This window comes from Triticum aestivum, chromosome 3B (genome assembly GCF_018294505.1).
Source record: "Triticum aestivum cultivar Chinese Spring chromosome 3B, IWGSC CS RefSeq v2.1, whole genome shotgun sequence".
NCBI classification, from domain to species: Eukaryota; Viridiplantae; Streptophyta; class Magnoliopsida; order Poales; family Poaceae; genus Triticum; species Triticum aestivum.
Genome location: NC_057801.1, coordinates 165,982,592 through 166,004,211, shown reverse-complemented (window position 1 = coordinate 166,004,211; position 21,620 = coordinate 165,982,592). Strand labels below are relative to the sequence as shown.

The following is a 21,620-nucleotide window of genomic DNA, read 5'->3' as shown; positions in this document are numbered from 1 at the left end:
AATTATGCTCTGGGAAGAGGACCAGGTAGCACAGTTAAAATCGGCACGACAAGGATATAGACAAACAGGCTAGGAATGATGTGATGGAATTCAAACTCGTAAGTAATGAAGGTTACCAAGAGTTGCTTAATCGCGATGCAGACTCGTGTCGATTATCGGTGTCTTTGAGTGTTAAATAACTCAGAGCCCGTGAAAAATTGGAATCAATGAGAATGTAGCACTTGATGAAGAACTCATAAGAAGTTATGCAGTTCCGTGATAATCTTGAGATACCTGGGGGGTAATACTCGAGGACAAAGCAAAGTAGAGGTTGGACTGGGGTATTACTCTACAGAAGACAAGTGCTTAAACTTGCATGAGAAATGGTATTTAAAGAAGAACATGGTCGAAAACCTCGATCATAAATGATCGAACCATGGATACAGGATGAACTTATAACAAGGGGGTAACTATTTTTACGAGTAGCTTCCATGATAAGTTATACATCGTGTCCATGGGCATGAACGCAAGGTTCAAGGTCGACTCCCACTTCTTCAATGTATAACCTCCCATTCACTTCTCGCTTTGATAAAGGCATTAGTGTTGAAAGCTTTACCTGGTGTAATACCAGATGAGTATGACTCGTGAAAACTTTCGAGTTCCCACATATTAAGGAAGGCATAGGTTCAACCCATCAGGGTATCGTGGAAACATATACCACAAGCTTCAATAGTAACTAACACAAGCTCGATAGTAGAGCATGGTTGACAAAAACAGAGGATACAATTTACCTAAGGCATTATGTATCAGGGAAAGAACTTCTCGAGGTTTTTGTATATGAAGGACACTGTCGAATGATATTTCAACAAAGGATCCGACAGTCCTTAGTGAAACTGATGTGAGTATCGGCACACAACCAGAGGAAGAAACAATGCGAAGGCATTGGATTATAGAAGCAACTTACTAATTCAAAGCTCACATGTAAAGGAATTATGATTACCAAATCAAAGGATCAGAAGCAAACGCTCTGATTAAGGATGGATAAGTTGAGTAAGCTTAGGGGTAAAATCGACAACAATTTGATTGGTCGAGATCAAGCTCATGTTTAAAGTGACGTCTGAGTCGGAAAGATAATTTAAAAGGATCAACTGATGATTGCATGCATTCGCACTCATTTTGAATCAATAGGATCAAAATGACGGTGCCTAAGGATACTAACGAATATTGCCAGACATATGGAAAGCATCCAAAATGCAAGCAGACAAGTATTGCAGAGCAATAAGCTACTAAGGATTTTTGGAGTATCAAATAGTATTTCGAAGACCACTGTGGAACACATGAACAATGTTGAAAGAATGGATACTCGGTAAGTGTGAGGAGTTATCCATAGGGGGTATTCATGTGGCAAAGATTTGCAATGCAATGGCTCAAAAGATTCTTAAAAGTCGAAGAACAATTCGATGCATCTTGTAATAACAAGAGCAGCTAGGGATGAATGTAAGAATGGCAAGGGTAATAAGTTATCCATAAGGATTTATCGGTGGTAGGGAATTGCAAAAGAAGTGGGCACAAAGTCTCGAGAGAACTTCAGCGAGTATCTTCGGAATCTTCTGGTGTAACAAACGATCATCGGGAGTGAGGGGCTCTCCGGGAGAAAGTATTTTCGAGAACCTAAAGTTAGATTTTTAGAAAATCATTTAACCCGAATAGAGGAGAGATTAGAGTCCCAGAGTATAGGTCGAGGAATAAAAGATCCTAATACTACCCAATTGGCGACATGGGCCCATGGGCCGCACAGCCAAGTTAGTAAAACAATTTTCATCGACTAGACTCAACTTCGGCCAAGGAGTTGGAAAGGGGGATTCCTATAGGCAGTCGGCTCTGATACCAACTTGTGACGCCCCCGATTCAATCGTACACTAACCATGCACGCAATGTGTATGATCAAGATCAGGGACTCACGGGAAGATATCACAACACAACTCTAAAACATAAATAAGTCATACAAGCATCATAATACAAGCCAGGGGCCTCGAGGGCTCGAATACAAGTGCTCGATCATAGACGAGTCAACGGAAGCAACAATATCTGAGTACAGACATAAGTTAAACAAGTTTGCGTTAAGAAGGCTAGCACAAACTGGGATACAGATCGAAAGAGGCGCAGGCCTCCTGCCTGGGATCCTCCTAACTACTCCTGGTCGTCGTCAGCGGGCTGCACGTAGTAGTAGGCACCTCCGGTGTAGTAGGAGTCGTCGTCGACGGTGGCGTCTGGCTCCTGGACTCCAGCATCTGGTTGCGACAACCAGAAAGAAAGGAAAGGGAGAAAAGGGGGGAGAAAGCAACCGTGAGTACTCGTCCAAAGTACTCGCAAGCAAGGAACTACACTACATATGCATGGGTATATGTGTAAGGAGGCCATATCAGTGGACTGAACTGCAGAATGCCAGAATAAGAGGGGGATAGCTAGTCCTATCAAAGACTACGCTTCTGGCAGCCTCCGTCTTGCAGCATGTAGAAGAGAGTAGATTGAAGTCCTCCAAGTAGCATCGCATAGCATAATCCTACCCGGCGATCCTCTCCTCGTCGCCTTGTTAGAGAGCGATCACCGGGTTGTATCTGGCACTTGGAAGGGTGTGTTTTATTAAGTATCCGGTTCTAGTTGTCATAAGGTCAAGGTACAACTCCAAGTCGTCCTGTTACCGAAGATCACAACTATTCGAATAGATTAACTTCCCTGCAGGGGTGCACCACATAACCCAACACGCTCGATCCCATTTGGCCGGACACACTTTCCTGGGTCATGCCTGGCCTTGGAAGATCAACACGTCGCAGCCCCACCTAGGCACAATAGAGAGGTCAGCACGCCGGTCTAAATCCTATGCACGCAGGGGTCTGGGCCCATCGCCCATTGCACTCCTGCACGTTGCGTACGCGGCTGGAAGCAGATCTAGCAACCTCCATTACAAAGGAAGTCACGTTACGCGGTCCAATATGGCGCGCGCCGCTCAGTCGCTGACATCACGAAGGCTTCGGCTGATACCACGACGCCGAGTGCCCATAACTATTCCCGCGTAGTTGGTTAGTGCGTATAGGCCAGTAGCCAGACTCGGATCAAATACCAAGATCTCGTTAAGCATATTAAGTATCCGCGAACGCCAAACAGGGCCAGGCCCACCTCTCTCCTAGGCGGTCTCAACCTGCCCTGTCGCTCCGCCTCAAAGTAACAGTCAGGAGCCGTCGGGAACCCAGGCCCACCTCTACCGGGATGGAGCCACCTGTCCTTCCAGCCCCCACATCGGAATCACTTGCAAGTACTCAACGAGCTGACCCGACTTTAGTCACCATTTGTATAGTATGTATATATGTATAGTATATACCCGTGATCACCTCCCAAGTGATCACGGCCCGATAGTGTAGCAAGGCAGACTGACAAGAATGTAGGGCCAATGATGATAAACTAGCATCCTATACTAAGCATTTAGGATTGCGGGTAGGGTATCAATGACTGTAGCAACAATGACAGGCTATGCAACAGAATAGGAGTAACCGAATAGTAACATGCTATACTACTCTAATGCAAGCAGTATAGAGAAGAATAGGCGATATCTGGTGATCAAGGGGGGGGGGCTTGCCTGGTTGCTCTGGCAAGGAGGGGTCGTCGGTGACGTAGTCGATCACAGGGGCATCATCGGTCTCGGGGTCTACTGGAGAGAAGAGGGGGAAGAAATAGTAAATATAAAGCAAACATAGCATAACAGGATAACCAGCAGAGCTAGGCGTGTTCTAACGTGGTGCTACACGATACCGGCGAGGGGGGAAGTCAACCGGGAATGTTTTCCCGGTTCCGGACCTGTGTTAGACAAATGACCGGAGGGGGAAAGTCCCACGTTCAGCATGCTAGGGGCATGTGACGGATGAACGGACCGCGTATTCGGATTCTTTGGATTTTTCTGAGCAACTTTCATATAGAAAACATTTTCATCCGACTTACGGGTTAATTTCTATGAATTTCTAAAGATTAAACCATTTTCAGAAATTATTTAAATTAACAGAAATGAATTATGACGTCAACAGAGTGTCAGCATGACATCAGCAGGTCAACAGACCCGCTGACTGGTCAAACTGGCCAATTGGTCCCACCTGTCATTGGCAGTGGGCTAACAACAATTCATTTTAATTTAAACAGAATAATTAGTGATTGGACCCCACTAGTCAGTGACTCATTAGTTTAGCTAATTATCTTTATTTAGGAAAACGTTTTAATTAGGTTAAAAAGGCGGGGGGCGTGTGTCAGTGGCACTGAGTGCACAGTCAGCAAAGTTGACCGGGTCAACTGGTCAACAGGAGGCCAGGGGCCCCACTGGCAGTGACCCAGGGGTGGCCCCAGGTGTGCCACGTCGATGGTGGCCGGCGGTTAAACGCCGGGGACCGAAAATACGGCAGAGGCGCTCGGGATCTCGCCGGAATCCACGTATAGGGGGCCATTTGGCCCGTGCGTTGGCACGTTCGAACGAGTGAGCAACGCCGCATCCAATGCGGGTGGCCACGCGAGCTGTGATGGCCGGAGCCGCCGCCGGCGACAGGGATGGCGGAGACCCGAAGCACGGCGAACTCGCGCGCGATGAAACGGAGGCCAAAATGGGCGGCGCGCTACTCCTACGGCGACTACTCGAAGCCACGAACTTGTTGGTGAGCTCGGCGGACCGGGACGAGCCCTACCGTGATGGCTGCGAGCTCGATAGCGGAGTCAGGGTGCGGCAGTGGCGGCGCATCGTGCACAGCTTGATGCGGCACGTAAACGGAGCTAGGACGGGGAGAGGAAAGGGGTGGAGCTCACCGAGTGGCTCACACGATGGCCCCTGGTGGTTTAGGAGTTGCAGAGACGTCGTCAGAGCCGAGGATGAGCGGCAGCGACCAGAGATGTGGACGAAGGCGAACGGAGGCAGCGGGGCTCCACATCTCCACCTGGTGGCACCAGGAGAGGTTGCCGACCGCGGCGAGGCCCGTGGACAAGGCCAGCAGGCACGGGGCCGTCGGTGGCCGTGGCAACGACGGAGGTCGGCGGCGAGGGCGCTCGGGCCGCGGATCTGGAGGAGAGGAGGGGCGGAGCGAGCGATGGCGAGGGAGGGAGAGTGGATAGGGATTGAGGGGAGGCCGAGGGGAAGGAGAGGTGGATCTTTATCCACCCGCGACGCCTGTAGCGGTGTGGTCGACGAGGTGGGTTCGGCGGCGACGGCGGGCACGCCTCGGTCGCTTGAACAGCGAACAGGGGGGAGGAGGAGGAGGCCGTGGTGGGCTGGGTTCCAGGCACTGTGCACTTAGGCCCAGTCCTCATCAGTAGCCTAGGCCCTTTTTTGTATTTATTTGTTTTCTGTTTATTAGTTTTCTATTTTATTTTCTATATATTTTTGTTTTATAAAATATACAAGTAGTACCTAAATTAGTGTTACAAAATACCCCAATGCCACAAAAAGTTTGGTGACAAAATAAAATAGTTTAGTAATTTATTAATTGTAAAAGGCATTTAATTAATTGCTTTTGCTACTGTTTAAATCCTTATAGTTCATTTAAGCATTTTATAAAAGCTTGGTTTCTCCACCATAATTGCTTACGATTTATTTGAAACAACCCGAACATTTTAGTTTTAATTTTTGAAAACTTTTGTTGTTTGCTTTTCTTTTGAAATTGAATTTGAATCGGTTTCGAACTAACGCGAGATTAGCAACAGTAATCGAGGTAACGTGGCATTATTAGCAGAGGTTAGTGTAGCTTGATTATCCGTGCGTCACAATTTGTTGATTTTAAATAATATGGAAATGGCCTAAGAGATCATGAAGTAATGTAGGATTATTTTTTATATGATATGTGCCTTGAATTGATCTTGGCTAACCACAATCTCTTGGGACAGATTGTTACATTGCCTGAGATATATGTATTTTGTCTTCAAGCTTCAAGTGTAGTTAGCACAATATACAAAGACACTTTGGCAGTAGTGCAATGGGGGTCTGGCTGCGTCTTTCAAGAGTGGTGTCAATAACGAGAGGCTTCTATGACAATGGAGGCACCAACAAGCACATATAAACTGTAGCTTTGAGGCACTAAATTATGTATGTTCTGAACTTACATTAGAGCTTCACATATCATTATATCGTGAGTCAGCAAAAAAATTGCATTGCAAAACTGTAGGATTTTCTTTCGACCGTTTGACATCTTAATCCTTTTAGGTTGGCATGGAAGTATATGAGTGGATTTTTGTTATTGTGTTGAGCCATACTTTGATCTATTAATTGGCCAATATTTGATGTCATATTTTCTTTAGATGCATCACTTGTAGTTATCCTTTGATTTCTATTAGTTGGCCAGTATTTTTTTCTGGAGCCATAATTCTATTATAGCATTTCCCTGCCTTTTTTTGCTTTGAAATACACCATTGATCAGAAACTGATTGTGCCAGCAGGATATTTAAGCATAGCTAGGATATTTATATTTTAGTTGGCAAATAGTTCTGCCAGTTTTGTGATTTATCTGTTATCTATTTCTTTCACCTTTTAATACTTTGAATATACTAGCACATATTGTTCGTTGCTTTGTAAAGTTAACTTTTGTAGGAACCTGATTTGCAAAGTTTAACTTTCTATTACAGTTTGGCGTGTTCCAACTAATCGATGCCCTGCTGGTCCTCTTCGTGTCTCTGGCGGTAGTGCCACTTGCCATCCAGCGGCCAATGAGGTACTATGGCACAACTGACATAATCTCTGTTTTTTCCCTTACATTTAAAATTTTGTTAGCTGTCACGTACTTATGGTCATGTGCTTACTAATGCTTTGACCTGAGACTATAACCACTGTAGTTGTACTGCCTCGATGTAAGGTGGCAGTAAAAGGCCTTTTGATTTTACCTTTGGCACTACAAGAAGCTAATAGATAGGCCCATTATTGCTTGCATGATGATAAGTTTTGACCACAAGAATGTTCTAGCAAATCGTATCCTTGATTGCAGCTAAAAGAGAATTGACTACGCCCCGGTCTTCTCCGCCTACTCGTCTCCTTGGCCGCTTCAGTGCCAGTGGCGTTCGTACTCATTGGCGGGACGGTGCAAGGCGCAACTCTGACGTGGTTCCTCGCAGGTTGGACGGCGTTCAGGCGCAACCCCGACGCCCACTGAGTACTGCCTCGGCTACAACCTCCCTTGGTGAGCTCCATTTTCCCCTGCTCTGCTTCGGCTGCTTTGGCTACTGTATGGGACATGGCCAGGGTCATGATGATTAGTTATGGCTGATATAGGCATGCTCTCGAGCAATCGAGGCACTTGTGGGTATTAATTTGGATCCTCCCTCGTTTCTTTCGGCCGTTTTTATCACGTTCTTATTTTAGTGGCTCTGTCCTTGGATGGTCATTTATGATGAGTGATAACCAGGGCAGTTTCACCCTCGTAAGAACATATTGATCTGGTGATCCATCCAGAAATAAGACCCGCGGCAAGTTCCCTGGCTGCTCGGAGCTCAGGCACTTTCGCTCGTCGGATCGATTTCCTGATGTGATTCTGATCCTCGGATCTCGCTCTGGATTGATCTCGGCCGTTGGATCGAGACCGAGCTCCTGTAGCAATGAAAGTTACTCCCACGGTGAGATATCTCATGCCACCGCGTGTGTATCACGTGCCCCATCGGTCGGAAGCCATTCTTGCTAGGGCGATGATGATTAACCGTCGCTGAAATAAGTGTGCCTTTGAGCAGTCGAGGCACCTGTGGGCATCAAGTTGGATCCTCCCTCTTGTCTCTAGAATCCTTTTTGATCCTGTGATACTTGTTGTTGTCCTTGGATGGTCATTCTTGTTGAGTGATAACCAGGGCAGCTCTACTGTATAAACAGATTGATCTGGTGATAAGAGATTATGGGGGTAGGTTATATGATCGAGGAAAGGCGAATCTGAGCCCATTGTGCAATAAAACAGCAGCTACCTCCCCTACTGTGTGTAATATTGAAGGCAAAAAAGAACTTTTCATCTCTTGCTACTTTAAAAGTCCAAAAGGTTCATTCTTCCTTTGCCGGTTACTTAACCATGACTTTTTTTGCTTTGGTTCTGGTTGAGATACTAAAGGTTGTTTATATATGAAAAAATAGACACTTATAGTTTTGTATGCCTCAATTATAGCTTAGGATCCCGTGTTGTAGTGCTTTGCCTAATTAAGAATAACTCTAATCAATAATAGTGGTTCTTTCCTTCTGATCTGAACTAGGAGAAGGCCACTGTTTCTTGATCTTAAGGTGACCCCATTTTTCTACGCCTCATGCTCATGCTGCTTTATGTTCCCTTTTAAAAATCTTGGCCGGCATGCCTCGCCTCCACCTCCCATGGCCCTGACCCAGGGTTTGATTGGCGAGCTCGCAACCATCGGCCTTGGATGAGGAGATCCGACACACACACAAGAAGGAGCTCCGCCTCTGCTCCTCTACACGCCCAGGTATAGCAAATCTATAACAGTATATGATACTTTTGATTGTAGTATAGGTAATCAGGCCTTTTTGATGCATATATCTAGCTCCAATTGGTTATGTGGTTTCTCTAATTATTCTAAATTAACCGAATTAATGTGACCTTGTTTAAAATTTTAATTGAGAGTAAACATTCACAGAGACCTAATTAGGATTGATTAAACTGCTCTTATAGTATATATGTTTGTTACTTCCTTTACATGTTCTTATAGTATATATGTTTGTTACTTCCTTTACATGTTCTTATCTGCTCTTAGCGAGGGGAAAAGGGGTCCGTGCCCGAGGCGATTCTGCCTGACGCCATGGTTGTTCTTCCAGTGAAACTGCTCCGGTGAAGCTGTGTCGCCGCCGGCACGGCCACCACAACCACTACCGCTCAAGGTCAGCCACTCCCTGCATCCCACCCCTCTCGATCTCTCTCTCTCTCGTGATACATATAGAGCAAGATTTATGCCACCACATCTGGTGAAGCAGTTCTGGTTTAGGGGGTAGGTTGCATCTGATCCCCATCCTGCATGTGCTCCATTTCGTGACTGGATTTGTTCCACTAATATTTTTACTGGCATTTGTAGTCGTTTCAGTCGAGGACTTTTAAATGGAGTGACCTGTTAATCTTGTTGGCACATCTTCTCTACTTTATCATGTATGCTCTTGTGTCAGACTTTATTTATATACACACATATACCATGTGCTTATGTTGTTATGAACACTTCCCCGTACAATTTGATCTCAGAATACATGGTTATATCTTGATTAAAGAATATCAAGCACTGCAATAGTCATAATTATGACATACTCCCTCCGTTCCTAAATATAGGTCTTTGTAGAGATTTCTCTAAAATGCATCTAGATACATTCGTATGTGGTCCATAGTGAAATCTCTTCAAAGACTTATATTTAGGAACGGTGGGAGTACATATTTAAGTACTTGAGCAGATGGAGTATCTGATTAGCTTCGCAAATGTGATCTCAATGTTATTTCACTTCCCATCTTTTTATTGAGTGATATATTTTACAGGTACAAGAATTCACTTTGATTGCACATCCCTACAGAAGTTCATCCATGGCTACTGGACTGGTTAGTACCCTTCCTGCCAAGATTCACCATTTCCATTATCTATTTGATTTGTGTGATCCACCATGCAACCATAATTTTTCTTTCTTTTTTTGAAATAAACTGAGTAGTGCATATACAACATAGCTAAGCCTTCTAAATTCTTTCATTGAATGGAATTCACACCAAAAAAATGACTCGCTGTGTGAGAAAAATAGTAGTCTGTTAGTCAGGAAACAACCTGATGACTTATGATATTTTGCATTTCCAGATTATGCACATATTATCTCAGATCAGCAACTTTACTTGTCTTGCTCTATATGGATATCCTCTACTGTTTCTGTAAAATAAATAACAAATTTAGTTTATTCACACCAAAAATATATTTAAGCTAGAAAAGAAACATCGAGCAGCAGTATTTGCTTCACTGCAGGAGCAAGTGTACTTTCATTTATTGTTTAATACTGATCCTTCCAAAAAATATATTAAAAAGAAGTATAGCAAGCAGTGAGAAAAATACAGGAGTGCCTAAGCTAATAAGCAATCTGGAAGACTAGCTTAGGTTCTAAAACTGACGAAGCATACTATATAACCGCAATATAAAACAGAGACATGGACTATTTATTTCTACTGCGTCATGAGAAGCACTAATTTAATAACTACATGAATGTTTGATTTAAATTATATGTCAGATTTGCCATGCTTTCCAATATTCACTTCTGCTGCAAGTGCATCTATAATTGCAGCTTCAGGAAGTGTGTGGTTTGAAGATAGGAGAAGTAGTTCAATTACAGAAATGTTTGAATGGGAACTTATATGAATTGGCCTCAAGTTCACAACCAGTTCTTTGCTTGGTGAGATGTATGCGTTCTGTCATGGTTATTCTCATTAGGTGGCTGCACTTTTTTTTTCTTTGTGTTCTGAATTTGAGGTTGCATATGCGTGCCTCGATTGTTTATATAATGTGTAAGTAGAAAAATTTCATTTGGCTCCCTTTTGCTTCATACCATCATTTAACGTATGTGTATTCTATCTGATTAGCTCTCCTTAGTGCCATTTGATGAGAGTTATTCTTGTTGCCCTGTACACATCTTGTGCTCCTATGATGGGGCAGATAATGTTATTTAATTAATTATTGGAATAAAATGATAATCCATTGGGCTCCCTTCCTTCCTCATGGATTTTTTTTTGCATGTATAGTACTTCATTGCTTCCTGCATGTGATTCCATTTGATTTCACTTTGATTTTGTTTTCTGCAGATCGTTTCTTGGTAGCTGCTAATGAATCATTTAAGGATGGCGCAGAACTCACCAGAGGAAAAAGACCGAATTGCGGAGTTTCCCCATTGATAGAGCTCTTGGTGCCCGGACAAGCCCTCTATCTCGATTCTCCCTTCGCAGCTCGGCTCCACCGACCAGGTCGGTCCTCATTAATGGACACATGGTTTGTTTTCCTTTTGAACTCTAAATGTGTGCCCGCCTCTGAGTAATTTCTTGTATCCACATGTTCTGTTCAAATGGCGATGGCTGACGAAGAGCTCGATGTCCATGGCACGTCAGGTTCCGCTGGCTCCACTAACAGCCGTCTACGGGTGCTTGCACAGGTCAGGTGAAACCCATCCTGTCCCGTCTCTGATTTTACTGGACGGTTGCAAAAATATGATGAGTGTGTGACTCGGGATTTTTTATAATCAAAATAAGTACTCACAGATGTAAACATTGCTAACTCTGCAAAGAAACACACATCTGATCTAGGGATTATTGATGCTGGCAGATAGTAGTAAAGAAATAGTGATATTTAGATCCAGGCAGTGTGATGATTTTAACTCTATTTCTTTGATGTGCTCTTTGTGTAGTTAATAGCTCTGTAGGTGTCTCCTCGATTGATTAGATGTTGTCTAGGCCTTCTATGTAGATGTATTTTGTTTAGAAAGCGCAAGCATTCTACTGCTAATTAGATTTTTGTCTTTGAAGGTGATCATATTGATCTTACCTTATCGACTGCTCTTACTAAAACAAGTTGTATTTTCAACTGATTAATAACCCCGTTGTTTTTAAAAATGCTCTGCTCGATGACAATCTGATTAACCGATAGACTTAACGTCGCTGCAGGATACCAAGCGAGTGTTTAGGATCCCACACAGGACATTTCTTGACCTTGGGCTAATCACCGGTTCAGTATAATCGTGTTGTACATGAGAACGGCAAGACCTGTGTGACCATCTTTTTCAACACCTCTACATTGGATCTTGGAGGACCAATCAGTATGAACGCGTCGTGTTGTCATTCCTCCTGGTCTACATTATGCCCAAGGCATGCAAAGTTGTGGATCGTCTGTAAGCTACCATGTGCTTTGAGTGAAGTGCACTGTAGGTCCTTAAACTATTTCAGGGGTGTCATATAGGTTCTCGAACTATGAAAATCGTCATTTAGGTCCTCGAAGTACAGTAAGTGTGTCATCCAGGTCCAAAATCTCACTAACCCCCTCTAAATGGCCAGCTGGCATGGTGAACAGTGTGAAAAATAAAAAAATCTGAACAAAAAAATCTGAAAATCTTTGGCATCAAAGATACCCCTGGTGCGTGAATAGTAAAAATGTTCATTAATTCAAAAAAATGTTCGCGAATACGGGAAAAATATTCGCGACTTTAAAAAAGTTCACAAACAATAAATTTGAAAATATGTTCGCGAACCACAAATATTGTTCGTGGGTATGGAAAAAAATGTTCGCGAACCACAAAAATTCCTGACTTTAAAAAATGTTAGTGAACTTTTTATTAAAGTCGCAAATAATTTTTCCGAATTCATCGTTCGCGAACATTTTATTAAAGTCACGAATATTTTTTCCAAATTCATCGTTCGTGAACATTTTTTTAAAGTCATGAATATTTTTTCCAAATTCATCGTTCGCAAACTTTTTTTAAACTCACGAATATTTTTCCCAAATTCATCGTTCACGAACATTTTTTTAAAGTCGTGAATATTTTTTCCAAATTCATCATTCGCGAACTTTTTCTAAACTCACGAATATTTTTTTGAAGTCGCGAATATTTTTTTCCAAATTCATCATTCGCGAACATTTTATTAAAGTCACAAATATTTTTCCAAATTCATCGTTCGCGAACTTTTTTTGAATTAATGACATTTTTACTGTTCACGCGCCAGGGTCTCTTCGATGACAGAGGATCTCAGTTTTTTGATATTTTTTTATATTTATTCTTTGTCGTGTACTGTTCATCACGCACGGGAATTCAGGACTGTTTGCCGCGTACTGTTACGGTTACTGTTTATGTGCCAGCTGGCCAGTTAGAGCCTGTCAGGGAGATTTTGGACCTGAATGACACACTTACTGCACTTTGAGGACCTAGATGACGATTTTCATAGTTTGAGGACCTACGTGACATCCCTAGAATAGTTCAAGGACCTACAGTGCACTTCACTAACGTCCTATGCCTGTGATATTTGCTACTAAACCTATTGTGCTACGTGCTTTCATGTTCGTACATTGTTAGGTGGCTCCTTATTGTGTGCATACAAACAAATCTTACTTCTGAATGATTCTTCATTAGTTTTTTATTTTTATCACGGTTGACAGAATAATGAGTGAAAAAATTACTTTGCTTAAATCTGGTTGCTCGGCTGACAAAGATATGCTTTCTATGCTTGTGATGCTTTCTATGCTATGGATTTTATGTATTGGATGAGGGCCAGTGCTTACTTAGGCCATTTTAATTTTGATAAGCTTATTGTTAAAGTTGATACTACAAGCTTATTGTTAAAGTTGATAATACGGTTGATGGCTGAGTACAACTGTATATAGATTGTCCTTGGATTTTCTTTTACGGTATATACTGAGTGGATTGTAAATATTGTTACCTTGGCCATTATTCTTTGTATGATGTATACGGTGTGAATGCATATTCTAAACCTGGCGTTTGGACCGGCATCTTTGCGCCGAGGCGCAATCCCGATCTAGTATATATGCGCCCAGATGCACACCACGCAGCTCCCAGCGGCAGCACACGAACTATAAGGCGTCTGCGTGCGCGTGGACGGGCATCAATATTCTATCCACAATTATAAGCCCAAACACCGAAACGCCTCGATCGTTTTGGCTTCCACTGAAACAGGTGTGGTAGCCAGTTCCACCAGCTTCGTTGTTATCCCTACATGTGGCGGTGTGAGCATCCGCTTCTAAGTTGTACCCATTGCTTGTAGATAGAGTAGAGGATAAAAAGGAGGAAATGTAAGCGGTACAGACCAAGCAAACAGCATCACCAATCTCGGCACACCATCAATCCGTACAGAGCACCACCATCATCCAAACATTGCACCGCACCCAGTCCCACAAAGTTACTCTCACTCAGGTCTGATGCTCGCTCGAGACTTGGCGACAACAAACGATCGTCCATCCCTCGACTAGACGAAGGACCAGTCCATGAAGGCGAAGCAGACGCAGTGGGCGGCGCCGGCGCCGCCGTCGTCGAGCACCTTCCACGCCACCGCCTTCCCGTACGACGCCGGCCGGCCCATGCTCGACGCGCACGTCCCGCCCTCGACACACGCGTACCCCTGCTCCGCGACGCTGGCCATCAGGTCCGCGCACAGCAGGCTCTTCCTCCCCTGGTCGTAGTCCAGCACCTTGTCCATGGTGATCTCCCGGAGCGCCGCCAGCGTCGTCTCCAGCATGTCCAGCCCGGACTGGTTCGCGAACGTCAGCACCGGCATCGCCTGCAGCACCATCACGACGCCGTCAGATCAAAGCCAGTGGAGAAATACCACAACAGCATAGCATGTGCTGGAAGCAGAAGCTGTTCAAAGGTGAGTAAAACCCTGGAACAGTACCTTGAGAGAGCAGCATAGTATGGCGCTGGTATGCTGCCAGAGGGCTTTGAGCGCCGACTCGCCGCTGCCAGCGTCTGCGGCTTTGATGAGCTCGGCCCCAAAGTGAAATCTGCACGATCAACCCAGCAGCATCAGCACAAAACACAAACTAACCGAATACACCCTGGTATACTATGATAACTGCAAGACCACAGAGCACAGACCTGTAGCTCTGGACAATCCATCGGGAGAGCGTGGCCGCCTCCGGAGTAACAGGGGGGACGAGATGAGAGCTTCCATGGGGCACGAGGTGCGAGGACGACAGCGCCAGTGCTATCCTTTGCACCGACGAGATGATGCTGCGCATGTACTGCCGCGCCATGGCCGCCACGCTGTCCTGCAGGTGACTCTCGAAGGCAAACTGAAACGCGATTGTCATCACAGCCTTCGAGCCACTCCTGGAGTGACCGGTTATCCTGCTTCCGGGTGTTCCAACCTCAAGGGTGGATGCGAGGTCCAACGTGCAGTTCGGGCTAGACGTGTCCTGCGAAACATACATGCAGCAGGGAGAGAGGATTAAATTTATAGTCGCAAGCTCAGATGTTGTCTCATATTTAGGTGAAATCCACTTACGAGAGGAGAGTCAATCGGAATGATGCGAAAACCGGAAGGCAGCAGCGGGGAATCATCACCAAAAGATGCGTCTATGGGTGCAAAGATAAGCTCTGAACAGGTGCCCATGGTGTTCTCCTCTATCCCGTTGTACATCTGCCAATGCAATCCAGAGCACAAGTTTTACAAAGGAGACAAATGATTTTCCCAAAGCTCAGTTGAGCAACTTGATCAAAAATATGTGCATCAGGTTATCTGGTCCGGTTAGGTGGTTAAATAAACTTATTGCCTCCTTTTGCATAAGTGTAACTCATGCTAAACTCTGTTATCCTCTCCTTTATTAATGAATGAGGCAAGTCTTTTGCCTCCTTTCAAAAAAAAAATTTATTGCATAAGTGTAAGAATCAAAAGTTACCTGTAAGAGGAAAAGATCGCGATGCATCAGTGTATCTTGATAGTTACTGGCATTTCCTATCTTGATAACTTCCAAGAACTGAAAAGAAGAAATTGTGCGATTAAAAAATCGAGCAGGAGGACACTACGGAGCAGGGAATTTTATAATTTACCGAAGACCAGGAGCTTACTTCTTCAGGGTCAAACGTGTGTGCCAAAGGGAGTATAACCTGGCCACTAAATCCTCCAAGACGAGACATAGGTAAATTGCAGAAATTGGGCTTCAGCGCAGAAGCAAAGAATGCATCTAAACTGCTATCAGCCCACCGCGACCGATGCTCCCGCAAAAACCGCAGTAGTGACGGTGGAGAGACATCCTACAACCATTACCAGAGTCGATGTTAATGTCACATTCATTTTCCAGAAATAAAACTTGAAAGTGTGGAAAGAAACCAACCTGCAACAGCATCGACGCCTTTGCACAAAGAACACCGGTACTAACCATGGGTAGTCCATCACTGAATGTTGCGGTGCAACTCATCACTTTGCTCGGGGATGAATTAACGGAGATACAAACATCATCTACGCCATCGCTCTCAATCACGGACCATCCATCATCAGCAAGCCCACCGAGAGTTTCATTGAAACCTCTGAAACAGGTGCGAAATCAGTTACACTCTTACTGAAACAGATTCATGGTAAGGAGCATTACAATCTGCCTATGCTGTTTTTTTTTTTTGAAAGTAATATGCCTGTGCTGTTCAAGAGCCCAACCTGGTGAGCTTTTGGCTCAGAGCTCGCAAGGCTGCAGGCTGTCTGCCCCATCCAGTGATTACAGAATGAGTATCTTCATGAGCAACTTGCCTGAGATAGCGCAAGGCCTGGATATGCAAAATTGAGTTACTCCAAATATTAATCCTTTATGCCTAAGCATCAAGTGTTATCAAGAGCAATAAAAAACAGTATAGTCCATGTAATTGTACCGCCATCGACATCTTCTGGGCCACCATGGCAGAAGATTCATACAGTGGTCTCACAACTTCAGGCACACTCCAAGGCTGTGCATGAACACAAAGTAGCTTGCTAAATTTCTGTGATAGATGAACTAGATAAAGAAACAGTTTATCATTTGTTGCTGAATTGTTATTACCTCCAGGTCCAAATGGTCAACGATGTGAATCACGCTACCTCCACCATCACTAGGCCGGATCAAGAAACCGCTGGGAAGCATCTCACCTCTAACGAAAGGCTGGACAAGGGGCATACTTGGGCCTCCTTGCTTACTACTGAGTGATCTTTCACATACCTTTAGAGCAAAAACAGTCAAGCGCCTGACGCATGAACACGCTATGATACTAATTGGACACGAATGTTTGATGATTAGCAACTCACCACTAGGCTTCCATCATCGAGAATGGATGTGTACCGCATCAACCAGAAGTCACGAGCTGGCGCTAGTGTCGTCGGAGCATAGAGCTAGAGATGGAAAAAGAATCTCAAGTTCATGAAAGGTGTCATGGTAGACAGGTAGAGTTAACCAAGCATTTCGTACCTGCATGTAGAGCAGCTCAATCGTGCCATTGCTGCCAGCAGGCAGCACATTTACTACCTCCATAGACCGGCAATCACGCAGCCAGAGTGGCCGATCCTTGAGGATTTCGGCAACCTGAGTCGGCAACAGTCAGGAACACTCTTTGATTTTAACAAAATTAAAAGCGAAGAGATGTAGTGAAGTGAAAGCAAGGAAATAGTCAAATAAAAGAGAGAGAGAGAGAGAGAGAGAGAGAGAGAGAGAGAGAGAAAGCAAGGGGCTTACTTTGGCAGGCTCCATGCCTACGAGGCCGCAAGCTCGCGCAGCAACACCCGCGCAGCCATGCGAGATGGCGATGATTCCAATGGAATCCGGACCAGGCTGCAGACAAGAATGGTTGATTGAGCACACCATGCAAACAAGAAGTTGAGAGTTCAGAGAGAGGAATTGAGAGGAAAGAGACCTTCATCCCAGGCATTTGGACCCACTCGACGGCGGTTCCGGTGGCCTTGGACAGAAACTCCGTTAATGTCTCCTCGGCGATGGACATCAATCTGCAGGAAACAAACAGTAGTAAAAATCCATGCATACATATCGCACAGAAACTAGATGCTATACATAGGAAAAGAAAACAAAAGCAATAAGAGAACATGGCCTGCAAGGCCTGAACACGATTAACGTACCCAGCAGGGCTGGCGTCGCGGGGCGGCGGCGGCACGACGACGACGTTCTGCTGGCCGCTGGTGACGACCGACTCGCAGCTCGTGTCCGTGGTGGCCAGCCCCGCCTGCAACGGCAACGGGAGAGGAGGAGGAGTAAAGGCGTGAGCTCGCGGCGGCTGCAAGGGAGGAGGGCTCATCGTGGAGGGCGCCGGGGGTGGAGGAGGGCGTACGCTGTGCGTCTGCTGGCGGTAGTATCCGTTCTGGTAGACGAGGTGGGAGACCTGCTTCTGGAGGCGGTCGTTCTCCTCCATGAGCAGCTTGTTCATGGCGGTGAGCTTGCGGTTGAGCGACTGCAGGCGGCCGGACTCCTTGCGCTGCTTCTCCCGGCAGCGGCGGTTCTGGAACCACACCTTGATCTGCTTGGGGTCGACGTTGGCCAGCACGGCGCACTCCCGGACCAGCTGCTGCCGGCGCAGCGAGCTCGGCTTGGGGCACTCGTAGTAGAGCCGCTCCAGCGCCTCCACCTGCTCCGGCGTGTAGCGCACGTACTTGCTCGCGTCCATGGCCGCCGCCGCCGCCTCCCTCGCCGTCACCATCGGCACCTACCCACACGTACGTACGTGCCTACCTACCTGTCCCTCTCCCCCTCTCTACCCCGCAGCCGTTGGTTGAAGGGTACGTACGTGGACTAGTAGCGGAGTGGAGTGAAGAAGAAGGCCGGGAGCTGGGTGGTGGACTAGCATGTGGTCAGCATGGGCAAGGTGGGAGGGAGCGCGAGGCCATGGCCGGAGCGCCGGTGCCGGCGCCGCTCAATCGCTTAGCTTAATCTGCTCTGGCTAGTGGCCGGGCATCGGCAAGCACAAGGAGGGCCGTGCTTTTTTGGTCGACGAGCTGTGTCGCTTCTTCTTTAAAGAAGAAGGCAAAGAAGCAAAAGAAAAGGGAAAAACTCGCTCGCTCGCTCGGTCGATCGATCGAACCAACCGCGCGCGCGTGCTATTAAATTTCGAAAAGGAAAGTTCCGTGCGGCCTCATCCAACCCATTCCCGGCCGTCCGCCATGGTTTTCGCCAAGGGATCCTTCATTTCGTTTCGTATCCCCCCACCTACAACAGCGGTAAATCATTTGCCTTTACAAGCAGGAATCTTGCAGAGAAGATTTAAAAAAAAAAAACACTCGCTTCAACTCCGTGCTGGCCCATCAAAAACCCGATTCCGGCATCTCTCGTATCCTCCGCCAACAACAGGAAACCATTCAGAATGTAGGGATTTCACTCGAATTTTGCATGTTTTTACAGAAACAGTTCGGCACCCAAAGAATCTGGCGAAATTAATCATCCAAACAGGCCTACTACATACATTACCTTTGTTAAAATTCAGGAGCAATGTGGAGATAGTGAGGATTATTAGGACAGCTACCAGCTGATCACTACATTCCCGGTTAGAATCAGTACCGCAGTTTAGCTTAACAAAATAACAACGGGCCACACACTAGTTTACGCAACTAACCGGAAGCTTTCCGCACATGCTTTAGCAGATTCGAGGCTTTACTTATCTTTTTTCTTCTTTACTTGTTTTTCTATCGGTAGAATACAAGCTGCATCTTTTTCCTTTGTCGCGCGCGCCACGCACATAGGGAAGAAGAGAAAACAACTGGAAATTCAGCAGCAGTGGCTAAAGGAATCCCTTTTCCTTTATCTTTTTCCTGCTCTCCTTTCAATATTTTCGCGAGCGCTCTGCTCAAGAGACATTCCCCCTGGCTCAGGGCGTGAGCTCTCGATCCTTGAGATTGGCCGCGGATATTCCTCGTGGGTTCGCGTAAATTCGCTAATTATATGGCCCTCTTGGGCAAGCCGCATCCCTTCCCTGATCTCTCTTCCATCCATAGAAACACTCAAACTCCTCTAGAAAACTAAGCAAAATCCCATGCCTTCAGCGGTCCAGAAATGAATCCAGATTTCTTTAGCGTTCAAGTTCTCAAGGCATAAAAAACGTATGCAATTTCGGTGCTATTCCGATTTTCCCTGCAGCCATTTCTGAAAGCAAAGCGGGGAACAAGACGCTGTTCCAAAGAGCAAAGCAGCAGTACCTGATCCAAACCAGAGAATTTTTCTCGAGATTGGAGACGGGAGGCGGAGAGGCGGATTCGTCTTCCAGTCCAAAGAGTAAAACATGTAACGGGTCGGGTTGTGTGTGCGCGAAACGCAGAGGACCCGGCGAGAAAGCGGATTTTCCTCGGCAATTGGAGCCTGATTAAAGGCGGCGTTGCGCATCTTGGACTCCGATCCGCCCCATACAGATTCCGTGTCAGTATGAGCGACACACCACGGCGTCGGTGAAAATCCACCCAGGCTTTCCCCTTTCTTTCTTTGCAACCCTTCTTTTTACAGCTTCTTCCTTTTTTACTGCTTTGCCCCATCCTGGTCTCGGCTCCAGAACGGGCAGCGATCATTTCAAACAGCTTTCTTTTACCTCTTCACTCACAAGGCTTCAGACACTCAACCACTCGGACATTTATATTCCTTGAGAAAATGCTTGAACATATTTCACGAAATAATTTTGCAGAACTGTCATAAAATGCTTTGATTCAGGGCTATTTGGGTAGAAAGAAATTCAGGCTAAGAAGTTCTGTTTTTTTCTTTCTAAAATGGATGTTTCTTCTTATTTTCCATGGTTATCTACATGCATGAATATGCAAGCGAATTTCATGCGTTATTGGTACAGATTTTGTGGACATGCTCAAGTGGTTTCTCCCCATCCCTGTAGTACTATCTCCATTCCGAATTTTTGGATATTTCAATATGGACTACATATGGACTGAAATGAGTGAACAAACACATTAAGGCAGGGGCATTATACATCCGATTTCAGAAAGAAAAAAAATTGAACATCTTATAATTTGGAACGGAGGGAGTATTTGGGAGCAACCGAGTAAGTTAGCATCTTCAGGATGGTATGAGCCCTTGAAATGAATGGTTTACATAAAAATAATAGGAGTGTAACAACTAATAGCATGGACATTCACAAATTATATTAAAAATAGCCCAAATGATTCTACCTATGGTCATTTTCTCTAGAACCAAAGCATTGCAACTCTGAAGTGAGGTAGATCGAAGAAGAAAAACATGGCAACTATATAGGAGTGCCAATGCAGCGCAATTCCATAAGAATACAAAGAAGTTTATTGACCTCAAAAGATGTTTGGATGCTCCCCAAAAGTTTCCATGAGGTATAGCCTCAACATTCTCAAATTCCTCATCATATTTAGGTTGAGCCGTTCATAGAAATTTTATAGGAATGTGCAATCAAAAGGGCCTAGAAAGGTCTCAGTATACGTTTCGGTTTGATGATTCAAATGACAGGTTAGTTTAATTTCCCATCTGCATTACACAGCAATGATATCATATTAATGCAGGTAACCACAAAGGGGGGTTGCAGGCTATCAGCTTGACAGCTGCAAGCCAACCACTATTTAGCACTGGTCCACATGGCACCTGCCAAGACCACACTTTACCTCATATCAAAACTCAAAAGGAGATACTCCATGTTTCATTTCCGGCTCTAAGGAGAGGAGATACTCTGCTGCAAACATATGAAAACATTCTTTTTGGATTAAAAACAGCCAAAGCTAAAAAGCTAGAGCTTGTCCTATCCCACTACCAACACCTAACCTGGGTCTGACGTGTCATGGCCTGGATATGCACACCTTTTGTGTTATTCTAAGCTAATCACCCATCCATGGTCCTCTTTGGCCTCCCCAGATTTGCAAAAATAATTTTTTTTGCTGATCTTATCAGCCCATTCCCCCCTTCTTTTGAATAACCAGCAGGCTTATTCTAAACCCACCACCAATCCCTCCTTCCACTGGGCAGTCAGCTTTTGTTAACAATGCCACCAAAATCCCGCTTTTCCTCCACTTAACAACGGTGGTGGCCAAATGCAATGCTTTGAGTTTTATATATTTTCAATCAAGATTATCAAGGAGAGCACTAAGCACATATTTAAGATGTGAATTCACATGGAAAAGCATCATGCATGTGACAGATAATGGAATGGAGTTTAAGGGGGGACA

The 21,620-nt window shown here is 45.1% G+C and overlaps 1 protein-coding gene across 1 annotated transcript; it reads right to left on the bottom strand.

Moving 5' to 3' along the window:
• Positions 1-13,738: 13,738 nt before the first annotated feature.
• Positions 13,739-21,449, bottom strand: LOC123069183 (homeobox-leucine zipper protein HOX29). Its single transcript, XM_044491968.1, has 16 exons — positions 17,783-21,449; positions 17,574-17,677; positions 17,354-17,444; positions 17,176-17,271; positions 16,912-17,025; positions 16,752-16,835; positions 16,510-16,665; positions 16,343-16,417; positions 16,134-16,240; positions 15,817-16,009; positions 15,551-15,736; positions 15,382-15,459; positions 14,988-15,122; positions 14,579-14,898; positions 14,376-14,484; positions 13,739-14,261 (listed from the first exon to the last, which is right to left on the bottom strand). Exons 1-16 carry the CDS (start codon positions 18,146-18,148, stop codon positions 13,950-13,952), a joined length of 2,526 nt encoding a protein of 841 aa, XP_044347903.1. The 5' UTR covers positions 18,149-21,449; the 3' UTR covers positions 13,739-13,949.
• Positions 21,450-21,620: the final 171 nt, after the last annotated feature.

Bases quoted from the DNA above. Each gene is read 5' to 3' on its own strand.
- LOC123069183 (XM_044491968.1), bottom strand. From the start codon at position 18,148: ATGGTGACGGCGAGGGAGGCGGCGGCGGCGGCCATGGACGCGAGCAAG. The intron at 17,445-17,573 runs GTACGTTAATCG...TGTTTCCTGCAG, and splicing joins CGCGACGCCAGCCCTGCTGG to ATTGATGTCCATCGCCGAGG. The intron at 17,272-17,353 runs GTCTCTTTCCTC...TCTTGTCTGCAG, and splicing joins TCCAAATGCCTGGGATGAAG to CCTGGTCCGGATTCCATTGG.